This window comes from Odontesthes bonariensis, chromosome 2 (assembly GCF_027942865.1).
Source record: "Odontesthes bonariensis isolate fOdoBon6 chromosome 2, fOdoBon6.hap1, whole genome shotgun sequence".
Taxonomy (NCBI): Eukaryota; Metazoa; Chordata; class Actinopteri; order Atheriniformes; family Atherinopsidae; genus Odontesthes; species Odontesthes bonariensis.
This window is the reverse complement of record NC_134507.1, coordinates 13488623-13506329: the sequence shown is the minus strand read 5'-3', so window position 1 is coordinate 13506329 and position 17707 is coordinate 13488623. Positions and strand designations below refer to the sequence as shown.

At 41.4% G+C, this 17707-nt stretch overlaps 1 protein-coding gene across 3 annotated transcripts in view; it reads right to left on the bottom strand.

Annotated features, from left to right (window-relative positions):
* The window catches only part of dst (dystonin), a 99880-nt gene that overhangs the window by 54885 nt on the left and 27288 nt on the right, over positions 1-17707 (bottom strand). For all 3 annotated transcript variants that reach the window (XM_075477996.1, XM_075478006.1, XM_075478014.1), the window contains 29 exons: positions 17522-17599; positions 16347-16439; positions 10399-10565; positions 10064-10176; positions 9768-9874; positions 9570-9689; positions 9070-9165; positions 8842-8969; positions 7430-7523; positions 7153-7307; positions 6600-7068; positions 6374-6502; positions 6146-6223; positions 5900-6061; positions 5564-5668; positions 5286-5381; positions 5076-5201; positions 4826-4978; positions 4560-4714; positions 4321-4447; positions 3985-4168; positions 3299-3456; positions 3026-3204; positions 2794-2932; positions 2513-2706; positions 2232-2394; positions 2066-2149; positions 1751-1858; positions 1544-1642 (listed from right to left, as the gene is read on the bottom strand). In XM_075477996.1, coding sequence (XP_075334111.1) covers positions 1544-1642; positions 1751-1858; positions 2066-2149; positions 2232-2394; positions 2513-2706; positions 2794-2932; positions 3026-3204; positions 3299-3456; positions 3985-4168; positions 4321-4447; positions 4560-4714; positions 4826-4978; positions 5076-5201; positions 5286-5381; positions 5564-5668; positions 5900-6061; positions 6146-6223; positions 6374-6502; positions 6600-7068; positions 7153-7307; positions 7430-7523; positions 8842-8969; positions 9070-9165; positions 9570-9689; positions 9768-9874; positions 10064-10176; positions 10399-10565; positions 16347-16439; positions 17522-17599 — 4059 coding nt within the window. The remainder of the gene's footprint in view (positions 1-1543; positions 1643-1750; positions 1859-2065; positions 2150-2231; positions 2395-2512; positions 2707-2793; positions 2933-3025; positions 3205-3298; positions 3457-3984; positions 4169-4320; positions 4448-4559; positions 4715-4825; positions 4979-5075; positions 5202-5285; positions 5382-5563; positions 5669-5899; positions 6062-6145; positions 6224-6373; positions 6503-6599; positions 7069-7152; positions 7308-7429; positions 7524-8841; positions 8970-9069; positions 9166-9569; positions 9690-9767; positions 9875-10063; positions 10177-10398; positions 10566-16346; positions 16440-17521; positions 17600-17707) is intronic.

The following is a 17707-nucleotide window of genomic DNA, read 5'->3' as shown; positions in this document are numbered from 1 at the left end:
AAGACCCTCGACTTCAGTGCTCTGGAAAAAGGCACTTTGCTCCAATGAGGACTTTGCTCTTTGGAGAGATCTGATTTCTTCCTGAAGATCACTGATGGATTTCTTCAAGTTCCCAGTTTCCTGCTGGAGGTCCTCTGATTTCTGCCTCATGTGGATCCTTTCACTCTCCATGTCCATCTGAAGTTTCTTCAGTCTATTATTGCTGTCATCTAACAGCTTTTTATAACTCTGAGCTTTGTCCTCGGCCATTTCTGCTTTTTTCTGGATCAGGACCAGTTCCTCCAGTTTCTGCTGCAGGACATCGTGCAGTCTGACTGCAGATGACTCAAGCTGAATCTCCACTGCTGGCTGGCTGTCAAACTCCGAAGGTTGCCGAGCCAGATCATTGCCCTTAGCCTGGACTTGACTGTGTAACTTCTCCTCAGTTGCAATGTCAGCTTCCTCCCCATTTGTTTTTCTTTGGAGTTTGGGACTTTGTGTGTTCAGATCTTGGCCGTTGTTTTCTTTCTGTAAGAGGTCCTCGAGTTTCCTCTGGGTCTGGGAACATGTGGCCTCTGACTGCTCAATCAAGAGTTTTGAGTGCTTTAATTCCTGCTCACAAGCAGCTTTATCTTTAACTGCTATCTCAAATTTGGTGTGGTACTGATTAACGTCATGCTCAAGCTGGGACTTCTGAAAGTTAAGGTCGTCTATAGTCTTTCTTTGTGTTTCTAGTTCTCCTTCCAACATTTCCACCTGTGCTTGCCTTTCAGCAAGCAAAGCCTCCTGCTCCTGGACCCGTTGCTTAAGTTGTCTAATCTCTACTTCCCCTTTGGCATTTTGGAGCTCCATGCTCTCTGTCCTTTTTGCATTGTCTGCTCTTTCATAAGCCTTTCTGTTCTATAATACAAAAAAATAAGTCATCCACTGATTCACATGATGTAATCATAAAAAATATTTGCACTGATCCTTTAAAGCAATCTCTCCAAGAGTTTGGAATTGCAACGCTTTCAAAAAAGGAGAGCAGTAATATTGTGAATGATTAAAAATGGTAAGAACGTTTAGGAGCACTATGTTTAATTTCAAATAGCACCTTTTCTGTCTTGTTAGACGGTAAACAGTTTTGATAATATGTCAATGTCAACGATCACAACTATGCAAACTCTTGGAGATTCTTGCTTTCAGCAGAAAGAACAAAATGAGTCGTATCCACCCAACAAGTCACCATCACCAGCAAGGAGTGACTGGACACGCAGACGTGAACTGCTTTTCTGCAGTTTCCTTTGCTTCCTTTGTGCAATGAAGCAAATGTTCTTCACCCGTGATGAGCCGACGAGTCAAGAATTCAAGGTGGATAAAGAGTGAAAAACCAGTGAATACCAGTAAAGCATGCTGATGTTGATGCGACAGACAGGACTTAAAAATCGTGCAATTATTGGAAGGTAAAAGTTTGCATCATAGCTGTAGATGACTGAAAACCCCTAAAAGTTGCACAAACCACTGTGAATGAAGAAAGCCAAGAAGGTATCAAAAGATTAATACTGTAATATTCAAGGCAGCTCACCTCCTCGTCTTCAGTTCTCCTCAGCGTTTCACTGGCAAACTTCACGTACTGTGTCATTAGAGTCACTAGAGCAGTGTAGCGCGTTCGAAGATCCATAAACTGTAAGAAATAAACCAGATGTAGCCATATGTGTCACTGAGCAGGGACTATTCAAACAAAGCTAACTTCTTCTGCTGACAAGTTGAGAATAGAGCTAGTTAGAATTACCTCCTGCTGAATGGCATCAGAAGAGCTCTGCATTCTCCGCTTTTTGAGAGGAGATTTATGTTGGGAGTCGACCATCGCTCTGAATGTCATCAGCTGAAGCTCATAATCCTAAAAGCAAAAATGTGCAATGTTAACTATTTTTAACTAAAAACATTATCTTTCTTAATTTCAATCACTGGCTAGTTGTCTTCCATCGAACAGGGTATCACACCTCATGGAAATGAATAAGTGGTTGTCTTGTGAAAGATATACGTGGGGCCTAAGCAAAACAAAAAAAAGAAAAGAAAAATCAAATATAAAGTTTGAGTAAATTACCTTAATTGTAGATGAGTAGTGCTCCGAGTACTTTTGACACTCATCAATTCTGCTCTGTTTTTGTTCAATTTCAGCAACAAGGACCTGAAAAGCACATATTTTTAAGACATATTTGCACATATAAGTTTTTGTCGTTTAAATGTGGACAAGTTCAGTCCCTTCTTACCTTCTGTTTGTTTAACAGCTCAGCAAGTGCCTTGCTATCATCAGGTTTGTTTTCTTGGGCTTTCATTTGCACTGCTTCAAGTTCTCCAACCCATTCATCAAGGCTACTGTAGGAGTCTCTGTAGTGTTTCAGAGATTTGCAGATACCATCCAAGTCTCGCAGCCTAAAATTGATGGAGAAATCTTCATGAGCAATGCATAAATTGATATAATGTTTGCACAAAGTTGCCTAAATGAATATAATGCCTAAAGAACAAGTAAACAAATAAAAAATGCACTAACCTGCTATCTATCTGTGAGTGAATGTTCTGCCACCTCTCACTCAGCTGATCGGCCTTCTCCTTGTGCCAGTCCAGATCAAAGTCCCGCTCGTTGTGGGCCTTAAACATGCGATCACTGATGACACGAGCTTTCTGCAGCTCATCCTCCATGTCATGAAACACCTCCTGCCTTTCATCAATTTCTGTCCGCCATTGCTATGAACAGAAGGAGAGGGATGATTCCTTGCTGAACTACAAACACTCACAATGCTGGTCACATGTTCCATCCAAGCAGCGTGTTACCTTAAGGGTGGAAATGACACTTTCGATGGATTTGATGTCGGAGTTCGTGGCATCTTCTTCGTAGAGTTTGGACTCGTAGGCCTTTACAAGACCCTCTGCGCTCTGACTGTGCTTCACCACTAAACTCACTGTTTTCAGTCTGCAAGCAATAATAAACCCTCTTTAATTTCAGTACTTTTTCTTTTACAAATACCTGTCTTTATTTCTTTGAGCAAACGAAGGACAGACTCACTTGTCCATGTAAATGAAAGACATGGAGGACACTTGGCTCATGCTCTGAATGACAACAGAGAGTTCAGAGGAGAGTGTCGGGACAAATGGGGAACCTGCAGCCTGCCTGAGGAACAGCTCACACTTTTCCTTCATGACATCCAGATCCTCTTTCAACCTCTCCAGCTCAGCTGTCTTCATCTGCAAAGGGGCGTGCAGAAAATGATGATTAAAACGGCAACACCAGTTAACTTCCTGAATGTGTGAAACAACTCAACAATACTCTGATGTGCACCTCCTGCTCCGTAATGCGCTGCAGACTCTGCTCCACGTCGTCTCTTTCCAGCGGTGTGCGGATTTGCCTGATCAGGTGTTCCTCGTGGGCCTCCAGATGCATACGGAAGTTGCGTATTTCTGAGATGTAATGATTGTACACCGACTCCTCGTGTTCCTCTGTTTACAGGAGAAAAAAAAGGGTTGAATAAAAAGGAAAGCAGGAAACATGTTTTGCTGCAGTTTTTTTAGAAAGCAGCACATGTACAACTTTGCTTTCATTTGAAAATCACAACAGCTTATGATAAAACAAAGAACACCTCTAGGTGGCATCAGCAGCACATTGTAAGGTGCAAAAAACCCATGGATATTTGTACAGTCATATACAAATATGGAAAATAACAATAAAATAAAATCCTGTTTAAATGTCACAGAGCTATGGAAACAACATAACTGACAAATTCTCTATTTTATCTTTCAAATTTTCCATATAAAACACATCCCATTAACATACCAGCACTTTGCTTTAAATTTGCAGTCAAGCCAACCATGTCTTTAGAACCTGCTCTTAATTCAGACAAAAAAGACAGAATTCCCAAAGGTTTTAGCATAAAGCTTTAAAGGCTTAAAGACCCATGTGTTTTCCTTGCTTTGTGGCGTTTCAGCTGCTCTTTGTTGGGAAGGAGGGGAAGGGAATTTGAGACTTGCCTCTCTCTGCGGATCTGAGCAGTTCCTGGTAGTACTCTTTGCAGGCTGCCACATCCCTCTCTAACTGCTCGCCGTCAGCCACTGTGAACACCTCTGACTCCTCGCTGTCCTCCCGGAACTCATCAAAGTGGGACTGCAGGTTGCTCAAGACCTGCTGATGCTCACCTGGCAACATTGTCTTTATCTGAAGTTGTAAACAGAAAAACAGAAAGAGGAAATGAAACACCGTGCTCTGAGGATTCTAATAAGTCATCAGAGTCGAGCATGACCATCACAAATGATCATCCGTGAGTGACTGAGTACTGCCAAAAGAGAGAGCAAAACGAATAAACATACCGAGGCCACATTCCAGTTGCGGATGGCACGTATGTCGGCCATAAGATAATGCCAGGACACCACACTTTTCATGTTGATGTGGGAGTGATGCCACAGTGCCAGGACGTTCTGGTACAACTGCTCAGTTCTGCAGAAAAAGAAGGAAGCATTCATGAAGCAATACTGAAGAAGACATTCAAACTTGGTGCGGTGTCGGTAACTTCAGACACAAAGTGAATCCTAGCATCTGAATATCTCACCTTGTAGCCATGTCAACAGCCTCTTTGTTGGGTGGAGGCACAGTGAAGCAAACTGAGGGCACCATAGCTTCATTTCCTGCCGGGTTGACGACTTTCCACTTGGCCCGGTGAGAGTTATTGGCCAACACGCACTCATCATCTTTATAAATGGTAATCTTAAAAGGGATGTGACACAACCACATCACAGATTTACAACCAAATCTTCGAAATAAATGTGGAAAAGAAAAATGTGGTGTTACATGTTATTATGGCACGGATGACAATACCTCGATCTGACGATAATCACAGATTGCTTTAACAGGGATGGAGGATCTAAGGTGAGTTTCAGGATTTCTGGGCTTGAGTTGCGCAATGTTTTTGGCCCTGCCCACCAAGCCAGCCACAGTGCTGCGGTACTGAAGAAGCTGCTCCTTCTCATCCTGAGAACACACCCAAAAATCATTGTTCTCTTTATCCGGTTTCACAACAACCTCCACATATGCACACAATTCTTACTGCATCTCTCTGTCAGTTTACCATGGACTCCTGAATGAGATCCTCCAGCCTGTGTAGGCTGCTTGATCGATCACAGCTGTATTTTCTCTTAACGGAATCTTGCAGGCTCTTAAGGTAGTCCATGGACTCTTTGGCATCACTGAAAAACTACACAGGGGATAATCATGCGAAATTAGATGTGACAAGTGCACTTTGTCGCATTTACTGTAACAGTCCCAAGTGACAACTCACTTCTAAGTAAACAGCATTCTCCTTTAGATGCTGTTCAACGCAGGAGCAGAGCTGTAAAATCCAGCTCCACTGTGTCTGCATCGCAGCTTTGTATGCCTGAAAGAGAAGCCACATAGGTGTAATAGCTTGAAAATCACAAGCTGAAACAGGACTTCACAATCTTTTAATCATTGTGGGAGTTGTATGCAGGGTGGAGACACTCTTGGTCCAAAATGTAAGAACTAATTATCATACTAACTGAAGAGCAGAGTAATAGAGACAAAGCACTTGGGGATTACCTCGATAGTTAGCCTGGCTGGGTGGTTCTTGAGCATGAGTCGCTCTGCCTTGTCCTGCACAGACTTGATGGATTCCTCCTTTTCATCCAGTTCCCTCATCAGGTCCTGTGTAAAGACAATAAGCTCAGTATTCCCGGCATTAAGCTGTGGCACAGGATACTTCATCATCTCACGATCTCATTCTCAGTGGAATATGGAGTTAATCATTTAAGGAAACTTTCATGTGCAAATCCCCTCACTAAGATTGTTCTTTTGTAAATAATAAACACAACTGAAACACAGACAAAAACATGTTAGGCAAACTAACTGCAAGACACACAGAAACTCCTGACTTACAGCATGGTAGTCTCTCTTCTTAGAGATGTTGCTGTTGCGATCACTCCAGTCAAAGGCAACCTCCTCCTCCTCCTTCTCATTTAGCCAGATGAGCTCCTGTGTAGCCTGTGACACAAAGTCATGCAGGCTTTCCAGTTGGCTCTGACGCTCCCTTGAACAGCTCTGTAAGAAACCAGCATTCCTACTGTCAAACAGCAAAAAGCATCATTTCTAAGTTGAGAGAGCTGGGCTCATGCACTAACTTACCAACAGTCTTTCGTACTGCTTTTCCAGTTTGTTCAGTTTGTCTGAATAAGTCAGCTTCAGGGGTATTGTCATCTGAATCTGAAAAAAAGAAAAATTGGTTTTGTTTCATTTCAAGTTTTCTGCATTCACTAAAATTTTATTCAGCGAGAGGAGTAGCCAGTTAAAATTTAGGTTGAGCTATAGCACCAACGGCGGAAAAACACAAAAAAAACTCTGAATCAAACTTACTTCACTTAGTTTGGCGTCTTTAAGACTCATCTGAAATTCCTCAATGGCTCTATGTACACTTTTGTGGTTCTCCAAATGCAATTCCACACTTGGTAAATCAGATCCCCACTCTGAGCGCTCTAGCTGAACCTTTAAACACAGAAGAGAAAATAAATACAAATACTCAGAAATTCATCTACACCTGCATCTATAGTACATTCTAAACAAACAGATGAAGAGAGCTCACCTGCATCTCTTCCACCCAGTTCAGGAGGTCCTGCACATATTTCATGTTGACCTCCTCCTCTGTCATGTTGGGGTCCGCCAGTGAGGACTTTAGTAACGGCTTGCGGATTTGCATGTGTTTCAAATGCATGAGGCTTCCCGGCTCCATGCTGCCACCACTCCCCATGTAGCTCTGGACAGAAGCAGGCTGCAGACCGGGGGTCAAGGCTGTGGGCAAGGATGGGGTCAGGCTCGGTGTAAGGCTAGAGGTGAATGTGGACCCAGGGGTACCTAACCCCCCTGAGCTGAGTGCAGGACTAAGGGCTGGTGTCAGGCTTGTGTTAATGTTCTGGGAGAAGCCAGAGTTCAGGCTCTGTGTGATGCCTGAGATCATCATTTTGGTTTGCTCTGATGTCAGGGTGCGACCTTTGCTGTACACAGAGGAACACTCGGCTCTCAGGGCCAGAAGATCATCCCGGAGTTTTGACACCCTGTAATGAGGGGGACGGCAATATGAGATGTCTTCATTTAGGAAAAGAATATGTTTAATTTCTGTATGAGGACCTAATTTGTACCTTTGAACAAGCTGATCTGCAAATGGAAATTTCCCATCCAGAAGAATTTGGATGTCCACTACTTGTTGTCGGAGGATATTCTCACACTCCAACAGATAGCTGGCTATCTCAGCCTCATTCAGGAACTGAATACCGGACTCGAGACGTTTTGCATCCTTCAAACAGAAAAAAAAAACAAAGCTTAAAAACTTCAAGACACAAAATGTGCTGTCAGTGCTATTTTATTTTCATATTTCACAGTTTTCATTACGCCATACAGATCTTGCAAACAACTTACAGACTGTAGGGCTGTCCGTGCCAGTGCCAGCTTGTCCTCACCGTTAACACAGTCCCGCTGGACTCTGTTGGCAATCTGTTGCAACATTTCAAGCCTGCAAAAGAAAGAAAAACACACTCACATTATTAAGAATATCAAAAAAAGAAACAAAATCACAAAAGCCAAGCACACAAACAGTAACCTCACCTGGATCCATAGGCAATGTTGTTATTGAGAAAGACAGAGCTATTAATTTGCAAAGGCTCAGCGAGGATGCTGTCACTGGAGCCAAAGCTGGTGTTAAAGCTGCTGTTGCTAACAGTCGAGGTCCTGCTCAAATATGCCATCTTATTTTACATGTTAAACAACTATTGTTCTTCCCAGCCAGTCACAAACCAACTCTCATCCCGAGAAGCCCGGTCTAAAACCTTCATAGACCCAAATGATGAAACAGCCTTCAACTTGCTCTTATTTATAGTATCACAGCCAGGTGAGGGGCGTGTAAAAAAAATCCTGTCTGAAGCACTACTCCTTCCCTTAGGGGATGAAAATTAAATAGCAGGTTGTGACAGAGCACCTTTACAAGAAGTGAGAGTGTAAAAAGTGAATTCCTAACAATAAGTCAGAAAAACATTGATGGAAACAAAAGTATCAGACATAACTTGTTGCCAGAAAGCAGGCACTCTGTAATGATTTAAAACTATGCTGGTGCATATTGAATATACATGTATTTAATTACAGTTTACAGAGCTTTTTAGGAGCACTAAAAGCTAGATCAGACATGATTTTGTTGATAATCTTCAGAACCACATCCTTCCCAACATCCCGACAAAGGATTTGTTTTATTTGCTGCGAGCGTTGCTCATCAATCCATCAGCCACTGAAGCAGAAACAAAACTCCACCTTATCATATGCAAACGGTGCACATTGGCTGCAGGAAAAATCTGACTGAGAAATACTGACTATAACGACTTAAAAATATAGCCCATTCATATGAATCACATCATAGACACAGTAGTTCAGTAAAGTGCTGCACACGCCCCGACATACAGTGCTGACCCATCAGTATCTGGTTTCAGATCGGACATTAGCAGGCTTGTAATACGATACTGGAGCACTCTGCCAGCAGTGAAAGCTTCATAGAGTTTCATGCTGACTCATGTAGTGTGCTTGCACCTTAATCTCTATTCATCTCACTGTGAAAAATAGCAAAACATTGTATGGTTTTCATCCATGTGTGTGGCCTCAAACAGTCACATTTTGTCATTTTTAAGACCTACCACAGTTGCCTTTTTGTCTATAAACAGTGATTTTGGCTTCTGTATAACCCATGAAGTTAAACTTCTTTAAAGAGACTATAAAGACTAGACTTTCAATAAATTATGATAGACAAGGTCAGAAAAAGTACGAAAGCATTAAGTGCCTCCACATACCTTTCCACCTCTGGCCGCAGGCTCTTCTCTCTCTCCAGCATGGCAATAATCAATTTACCCCATTCCTTCTCCACATCATTCGGATGATGGCCCAGGGGTAACTGAATACGTCCAAACTCTATCCACATCTGTCATACACACAGATGTCATTACAGTATGTGTTGTCATTACGGTATGTGAGACAAGTACAGTAGAATGTGATGTGACAAAGTCGTCTGTTTTGCATACCTCAAGCATCTTGTAGACATTTTTGATTTTTGTTTTGTCGTTTTCTTTAACCGGGATTTCATGCTCTTTAAACTGTAGATACTGTGTATAAAGTGCCTGTAAAAGAGAGCAGAAATTCAAAAGAAATGTCGATTATTTTATTATATTTCAACAATACAAATGGCATCAGCTTGCATTTGGCAATACTCTCCCCTTAAAAAAAGGAATGAATGAAAGTACCTTCACTGTTACAAGATGTCAGCATTTTACAGCTAACGGATGTTCCTGCACTCTAAAATCCATTAATTAGACTTCAAGTCTCAGTTTCAGTAGATAGACATTACATTTGAGCTATCCAAAGCAGGCAATTATCCTTTACTAGTTAGAACTTATAATGTAAGCCGGCTACAAGAACTCCATATAAAGATAGAGCTGAAGCTCACATTAAGCAACATAGAATAAAAGCTACAAATAATGATGAAGTTCTACAAAATGATGTTTTATTTGTGGTGGTATTGTACCTTAAGTTCTGCAGGATTGTTGGGGAAAGATCTATCTGACATTATGGCCACGTTGTGTTTGATCCACTGGCTGAGGTATTTGATCATGTTCTCGTACTCCACCCATTTGATATCAACATCCTGTTCAGAGAGAAAGAAATGTCAGCAGATTCACTTGTACTGAGTAAAGTCGCTTGTGTACAAAGGAAATTGACTTACATTTGGATTTATTCCCTCAACACCATCGGGTACTTTGGGGAAGGCATCATACAGTGTTGAGACGTATGTGATGACAGATTTTTCATCAGGAGACTGAACATCAACGTCTGATGAGGGGAAAAAAAAACAATACAAGATGTCATAAAAGCAACACATGACACTGTGAAGCACTCTGAAGACTTACTCCTCAAGCCAAATTCCAAGCTTCACTGCGTGTGATTTATAGCACAAAGGTGATCAAGCCCCCACAGTGTTTTCAGAGCCAAACCAAACAGGACATTGTGTACGGATCTCACCCTCGGGGTCCAGCAGTCTGGCCACCCCCAACTGTTCGGCTACATAAAATGCTTGCTCCAGGTTAGAGCGGTTGGTCTGCGTCGACACACGGCTCATGTCAACCAGATCTGGTCTGCAGCAGAAAATGACAGAGAAAGAAAAGAGATGAGTGAGGCATGCACAATCTGTCAAGATGAGTCAATTCAGAAAATACTGATACGATACTGGAGAAACAAGATGGAGGGGAGGGGGGGTTGATTTAGAATTCAGATAAGATACCAAAATATGAATTGTTAAATAAAAAGCAAAGATGTAAGTGTTCTTCAAAACACTATAATAATCTACATGTGTGTACCTGTATTTGTGTATGATGGCATTAAATAGCCTCCCATCTCTCCAGGAAGTTGTAAAGTTGTCACATCGTACGCCTACGTAGCCGTCTGTTATCTGCTTGGACCAGAGCAGCAGTCTTTCCTTGGCTGTCATGTCCTCGGACTCTCCTGTCACATGGATCTCCGAGATCTGCCACAGAGAGCGAGAAAAAGGTGTTTCGCAACGCACCGACTATATGAATCCAATATAACCCCAATGGATCCACAGGTAATCTTACTGTTACCCCCTCAGTTTACCTAATCTGTGACATTCCAGCTCAATTCTTACCGATTTCACAGATCTATGATATAATGAGCAAGATATGCCAGGGGGATGAATTTCCAGTACCAATCATTAAGAACATTTTCACAGACAAATACATGACAATTATCTGATTTTGTATGATGATCAAAACTGAGATAAAGTGCCCAAAATGACAGATCAGAATGCAGACAAAACAAAAAGCTGCACAGCAGCAAACACACAATGTAATCCAGACAAAATTATTTTAACCTTTCAATAACATTTAGAAGCTACATCTTCTTCCACCTCTCTGCTGGTAATTTCTGCCACATGGATTTGCACTGACTGTTTGCTCTGAAATGTCTGGCTAATCTTTTGATTTCTTCATTCAATCAAGCTGCAAAAGAAGCAAAGCAGCCCCACGGCACGACAGAGCCTCCAACATGTTTTATTTTAAGTAAAGTTCTTCTTTGAACACACCCTATTGTGTTCAATGTGTGGTGCAGGCTGAAACATAAACTTTAACGTGCTTGCATGGAAAATATCAGCAACACATCAGAAATGTAAGATAAACTTACATAATGTATTACCCAACAGTTTCACAATATGAGCAAGATGATGTAAAGAAACAGCGCCACTTCACAGGCTCAGCTCCACAGTGTTTTTGGTGCACCAGTTTAAACCACATTTATGATAGCTCCATGTCTGTAAAGTTGACTGTAGATTTTGCAGACATGCCAAGTATCCAAAACGATGGGTTAATCGTAGAAAGCATGTTGAAATTCATGGGGTCATGGAATATGTCTTGATTCATTTCTCGCTTTCCGTCTCCACTTCACAGAAAATGTCAATTCATAAAACAGATTGAACAAAATTCAAGAAGCCTGGAAACACAGAAAGTAAACTTTGCCAAATGAACTTCAGTGAGTCCATCCATGTAGATTATCTGATATGCAAAATGTGAAATCAGGTACTAAAAAAAAAAGAAAACACAAAGTCCAGCCATAAAAACACACAAAATATAGCTCAAACAAGATCCACACAAGCACAAGAACAGAGGAAGAAACAGCCAATACACTAATCAATCCAAATCCTCTAACGTTGATGGTACACAGATGTTCACAAGGTGTACAGCTATAAACATAAGGTTGATTTAGTCCCTTTAGTCTGTCCAACTGGAGCCTCATAATGAGGATGAACTCAAACGTCCTGAAAAAAGGGACAGCCTGGATCCTTTGGATTGGACTGAACGGTAGCCTCAGAAAACGTGATTAGTATGAATGCACAAGAACTGAACCTGACTTACTCCTGTAATTGCACGAAATACTTTTAGTAACAGCATGATTTCCATCAATATCACACTACAATCAATCAAAGAAACACCATGGGAAGAGCAAAGCATTTACTTTTGCATATCCAAACCTCCTAACGATGCATTGTAGCCACTTTAACATTGAAACATAACTTTCAACATAATAATACTTTTTAAGACTAAGACTGACAAACAAAAAGATTCTTCATGTACACAACATAACATGCTGTCACCTCAGAATTGACAGACAGAATGCACTTGAAGTTAAGTGACTATTTTTCTGATGTTGCATATTGTATTTTGTCCACTACTATCAATTAATACCATCAACATATTCATTTTCCTTTCTGTTTAGGTCTTTTTTGTTTTGTTTTGTTTAATACTCTGAGGAGGAATGGCTTTTCAAAGACCATAAAAATGTCCTCCAACTATAAAGCATGTTCCTGGGCCAAAAAAAAAATCTATAATAAGAAAGTGAACACAGTAAAAAAAAAACGTCCAGTCTTAGCATTTGTAATTGTAGGGCTTTATCATGCATTGATATGTTACATTGCAATGTTCAGCTTAAATGACAGTTAAGACCTCTTTTTACTCTATCATGATGCACCCCCATTAGGGCTAAAAATAGAATGTTCTGTTTTACCTTGTGTTGGGTGGAATCACACACGTGAGGAGTTGGAATATGCTCGATGTAACCAGAGCAGGTGTAGGTCCTCCGTCTCCTCCTTCTGTGTGCTTGAGACCCACATATAATCTTGGCAAACACCTCCTCACTCCCAGGTCTGTCATTGCCTCTCAGGGTTCTTAACGTGTGCTCCACTGCTCCGAAGCTGACAGCTCTCTTTAGCTGACGTTGTAGCAGCTTCTTCACAAGCAGGCCATCCTTAGCCGAGACACCCCGGGAAGTTGTGCTAATACCATGGAGTTTTCCTTCTACAGCAGACCTGCTGCTGTCACTATCTTCCTCCTCTGTACTTCCCAACCTGTATGCAAACCTTGTGCTAAGAGGTTGATTATCAGCATCTCTGAGGACTACAACCGGTACCTCTCCAACATATACACCTTTGCTGATGCTGCCTTGCCTGGATAGATGGTTCTCCACCTGTGGGGTTTTATCAAGACCTTCTTGATTTTGCTCTGTGTTCCTTTCCGGGTGATAAGGAAGCTCATCAGTAGTGTAGATGGCCATGCTTGTAGTGGTGTCACTTTCAGAATCTCTGAGGGATCCAACAGGCTTTAAATCCGCTGATTTCCTCTTCTTTCTTTGAAAATAGCGACGACCTTTTAGATCTTTGGATTCAGGTCTCAGTGGAGCTTTCTTGGGGTCAACATAGCATTCCTCTTTAGGACCTCGAACGCAGCCAGAGATGTTTCCCATGGCTGTCAGACATAAGACATCCTATCCGTCGAACTCTCAACAGCAAATTGTGTTCAGGCAAAGTATCCAGTGAGCTCCATTCGATCTTTCTGAAGAATCATCATCCCATTAATAGAAAGCCATTATAACCCAGTCCAAGAGGCACATAATAAGCAGTGGCAGCGTGGCAGCCAGACTGCACTCACAGCAGAGTCGACTTTGTCCTTTAGACTCTCTTCTGAGAAGTGGTCAGCCTCTCTCACGCTGTGTTTCTCTCTTGCTCTCTCGTGGGTCTCTCCTCTGACACTGGAATCTTTCCTGACCTTTGAAACATTTCTCTGCCTTTGCTAATCCAGCGCAAACACCATAAATGAACACACAGACGTGGCCCACGTGCTTGTAGCTCTCAGCTGAATGGAAAGGACTTGTGGACAGACCTGTTTCAGGCTGACTGGTCTGTCAGTAAACACACACGTCACACGCCTCTTCCCTTTTCTTTACTAATATTTGTGTCATGAGGGTTTAGGGTAGGTGGCTGCCAGCTGACGGCCACCTATTATACTGTGAGCTCAGCAAATTTGGCTGCATGAACCGGGTAGCGTCCCAGCTGGCTGAGAGGCTTTGAAAAACAGAACATTATAGGCCAACGCGAGCAGCAGAAGCTGAGGCAAATCCCGGCTGGACAGCATAGCTTTGTCTATCAATCAAGCTGCATACAATAGCCGAGCCAGAGGTGGGGCTTAAATCTGATGGTTTAGTCAAACACTATTATCAGAGAAAATCACCACCACTGCAGTTCGCAAGGGGTCAAATGCTCCGATCATATTCATAGAATAAAACCATTACAAGTGTGTAATGAGCAAACGTGCAGGGGAATCAATAGTTACTTTATTGAGAAGTCAAAAACGTGAATAAGTGGAGTGTGAAAGTGTGAATATAATTCCACCACACAGCTCAACTAAAAATAACCGTGTGCCTCTGTGAGGTATAATATTAAAGTTTCCCTAGAGGTCGCAGTCACCCGACAGCAAGCACCGTTGAAACTACAGAGCTCTGATTTCTGCTGTTGCAATGCGCTAACACTATTTTTCTAACAGTGTTAGTGAATCTTTGTGCATAATTCAGTTCAATTCTGGTGAAAAATATTCAGCACGACATGCTGCCTCAGAGGTTACATTTACGTTTCAATGATAAGCGTTCAATAACGGTGAACAATTGACATGAGTATGAGTCATGACGTTATGTGTTTGCGTTATGTGACCGAATAATAAAAAACACACGTGTGAACAAGTGACTCAATCAGGGCTAAACAAACAGACCAGTCAGACAAGCATCAAAACACCTGACATAGTGAAGTGTCATGATGGTGAAACTGTGCCAGCCATGCTCAGACAAACATCACTCTTCAGTTGGTCAACATAATATTTGGGATGAAAATAAGGCATGGTTATAAATGCAGTAGGTGCTGCTTTGTGTAATATGATCTACCTGCTACCTGTACGGGCAAGATAATAAATTTAGTATTAACTTCAACAGTGAAAAAGTCAGTCTAGTATGGAGGTAGAATTTTTCATATTAGACATTTATCTAAGCTCAAAAAAATGAGCCCGCAGCAGTAAGAAAAGCACGAACATAATGTCCAAAAAAACAACCCTCGTCCTTAAAACAGCAATTAATCCTGGACACGCCTGGCATAGATAGTCATGGAGAAGAATTCCAAATAAACACAGTGTCACGTTCATGCATGTCAGTTTTCTGTCAGCTGGGCTTTTTCAAGAAAGCCAAAGCTGAACACTGTGACCGAGGTTTAATATTTTCTCCTGCAGTACCCTGGTGCCCTTCCAAAGCAAGAAGAAACAGGCCCTCTGCTGCTCCATGGAGCGCTCAGGGGCTTGCGTGAGACTGACAGCAGCAGGTGTTGGCATCCAACCCGGACGCTACCTGTCAGCATGCTTGAGTCCAGGCAAAGTTATATCAACTGCTTTTTCTCCGTCGATTCATTAGGACCTTTAGTCAGATGAATGTAAGCTTGTTTTCTATACAGTGATTCACTACCATCAAAATCACAAGTCTTAACTCTAATTTCAAAGATACCTCTCTTTGACTAAGAAGTGGCATATGCTAAAGATATTAAAGTTCCATTGGAGACAGAAGATGAAGAGAAGTGGTTGTAGAAAAAAGGAAAGGGAAGGCATTAGTGAGAGCAAGAATTGATTAGTATTTTAAGGCGAGTTGAATACCTCGGTGGACACCTGGATGTTCCTGGTATGCATGTACAGGCTAAACGACTTGACATGATTTGTGTAACAGCAATAAAGTTAGACTTATTCCCAGAGGGAACATTTTTAAGGACATTCAGGAGAATTTATAAACTCAGTTAAGAGCACAAAACATCTAAAAAAAAAAATCCAAACGTGCATCCCAATGCAAAGTAATGTCACTTGTCTTTTTTCCTAAAAAAAACTGCAGATATATTCTGGAAAATAATAAACGTCACAGTTTTCAATATTTCTATATTGTTTACATTTGATGGAGAAAACAAGAACTATTCAAGCAATTTTCCTCTGTACTTCATCAAGAAACCTATCAAAATAATTTTTTTAGAAGTTTAAAACCACCGAACAGCCCGCCTACTCTGTCTGCTACACTTTTGCTAAAAGATGAAGAAGAAAACACACCATTCAGCACTGATGCACAGTATGCTGCACAACTTTGACATCTTGTGGTCAAAGGCAGAACATCCATTTAAAAAGCACTGACCAAAGGGTCAAAGCAAACTGCTGCTTGTGGAAAATCAGCTGCACTTAGATATCTGAAATTTGTAACATATTAACATTAACTAGGATGTAAGGATAGATACACACAAACTGAGGTGTTAATGGAGTACCAACTGAGCTCACAGGTCATATGTGTAAGAAAAAGGAAAATGAAGGCAAGCAGTCCAGGAAACAAATCCTCCTCATTACTTGGCAATTGAAAGCATGAGAAGGAAATCAAACTCTAAGATTGTAAAACTGACCTGAAAGTGCAAAATGATGGTCCAGATCAATCCCAGGGTCAGTTTTGGGTTGCCGTCTGTGATGTCGTCATTCCTGATATTTACAAGTTTGACCTGATGATAGAAAAGGCACAATGAATACAGGCAAATTTACAATTTCCACAACTGTGTTCAGACACCGCTCCAGAGGTTTTTACATTATTCCAAACACAACATTTGCGTTATATGAGTGTAACCATCTATTATCTACTTTGGCTCATATCTGTTATTTTATAAACACCACAAGGTGGCACAGTAGTCCTTATATTTTGTTGGGACACACTGAGGGACTTAAATGAACTCCAAGCATTAATGTTCTCAAGAAATGAAATGCCATAAACCTGTAAGGACATTCCCACATATCAGAGTTTAAATTTATGTGCATTTATAGACATTCATCACATAAAGAATGAAACAGAAAGCATGGCCTGAACAAAGTCTTGGTTTAACAGAGCAGTCAGTCGTTTCTTAAAGCCAAATCACCTGGAATAACTCATCAATCAGCTCCTGTGGAGGTTTAGAGAAGTCTGAACCATTAGATCAGTTTACATTAAATGATAAAGGAGTGTGCATGGATATGTCTGAAATGTACTGTAGTCTAAACAATACAACAGCTCATTTGTGACCATCTATGCATCCTTTGTCTAAAGCTTTACGTCACATCTGGCTATAGCTCAACGAGGCTGTGTTCCTCTCCATAGTCTGAGCACAGCGGGGGAGGGGATGGAAATCAGAGCACCGCAAAAGCCCTCTGATGGGATTTGTAGTCACTGCTTCACGAAAGCTGCAATTATTTTTAGTGGTAGCTTTTAATTGTAATCTTTGTAAGAAAAGACAAAAACATAATAAGTCCGAGTTGTATGATGCTGGACGGCTTGCAGAGTCTATAATGAGTACTTACAAAGCGTGGCACAACGGTTATGTGAGAACAAATTGATAATTAAAACAGCTGCACACATGAACCCATTCGTCCTTGTAAACAATATAGTTGCAAACTTTTTTTCATTCAACTGTTATGAATCCACATTGGATGTATTGTGTTCCAGCTTTGACCTCAACCTGACATTGCAGGAGCTTAATGGGCTCAAATTTGCTCTACTCCCAGATCAAAAAGGTGACACAGCAAATCTGAAACAGCTTTTGAACGGATTCCTTACCTGCCGCCTCTTTAAATAATCCAGTGCTATTTGAACGTTTTGGAGTCTGTGGAAGCGCATCCTCCCTCTTTCCCGAGGCTGTGGGAATAAACATGGAAGAGCAGCCTTTTATGCTAATCAGAGATACTTCTGAATATCAGGAAAAAAATTAAGAAATGCTTAGTAGCATGTAGGACAGGGAACATG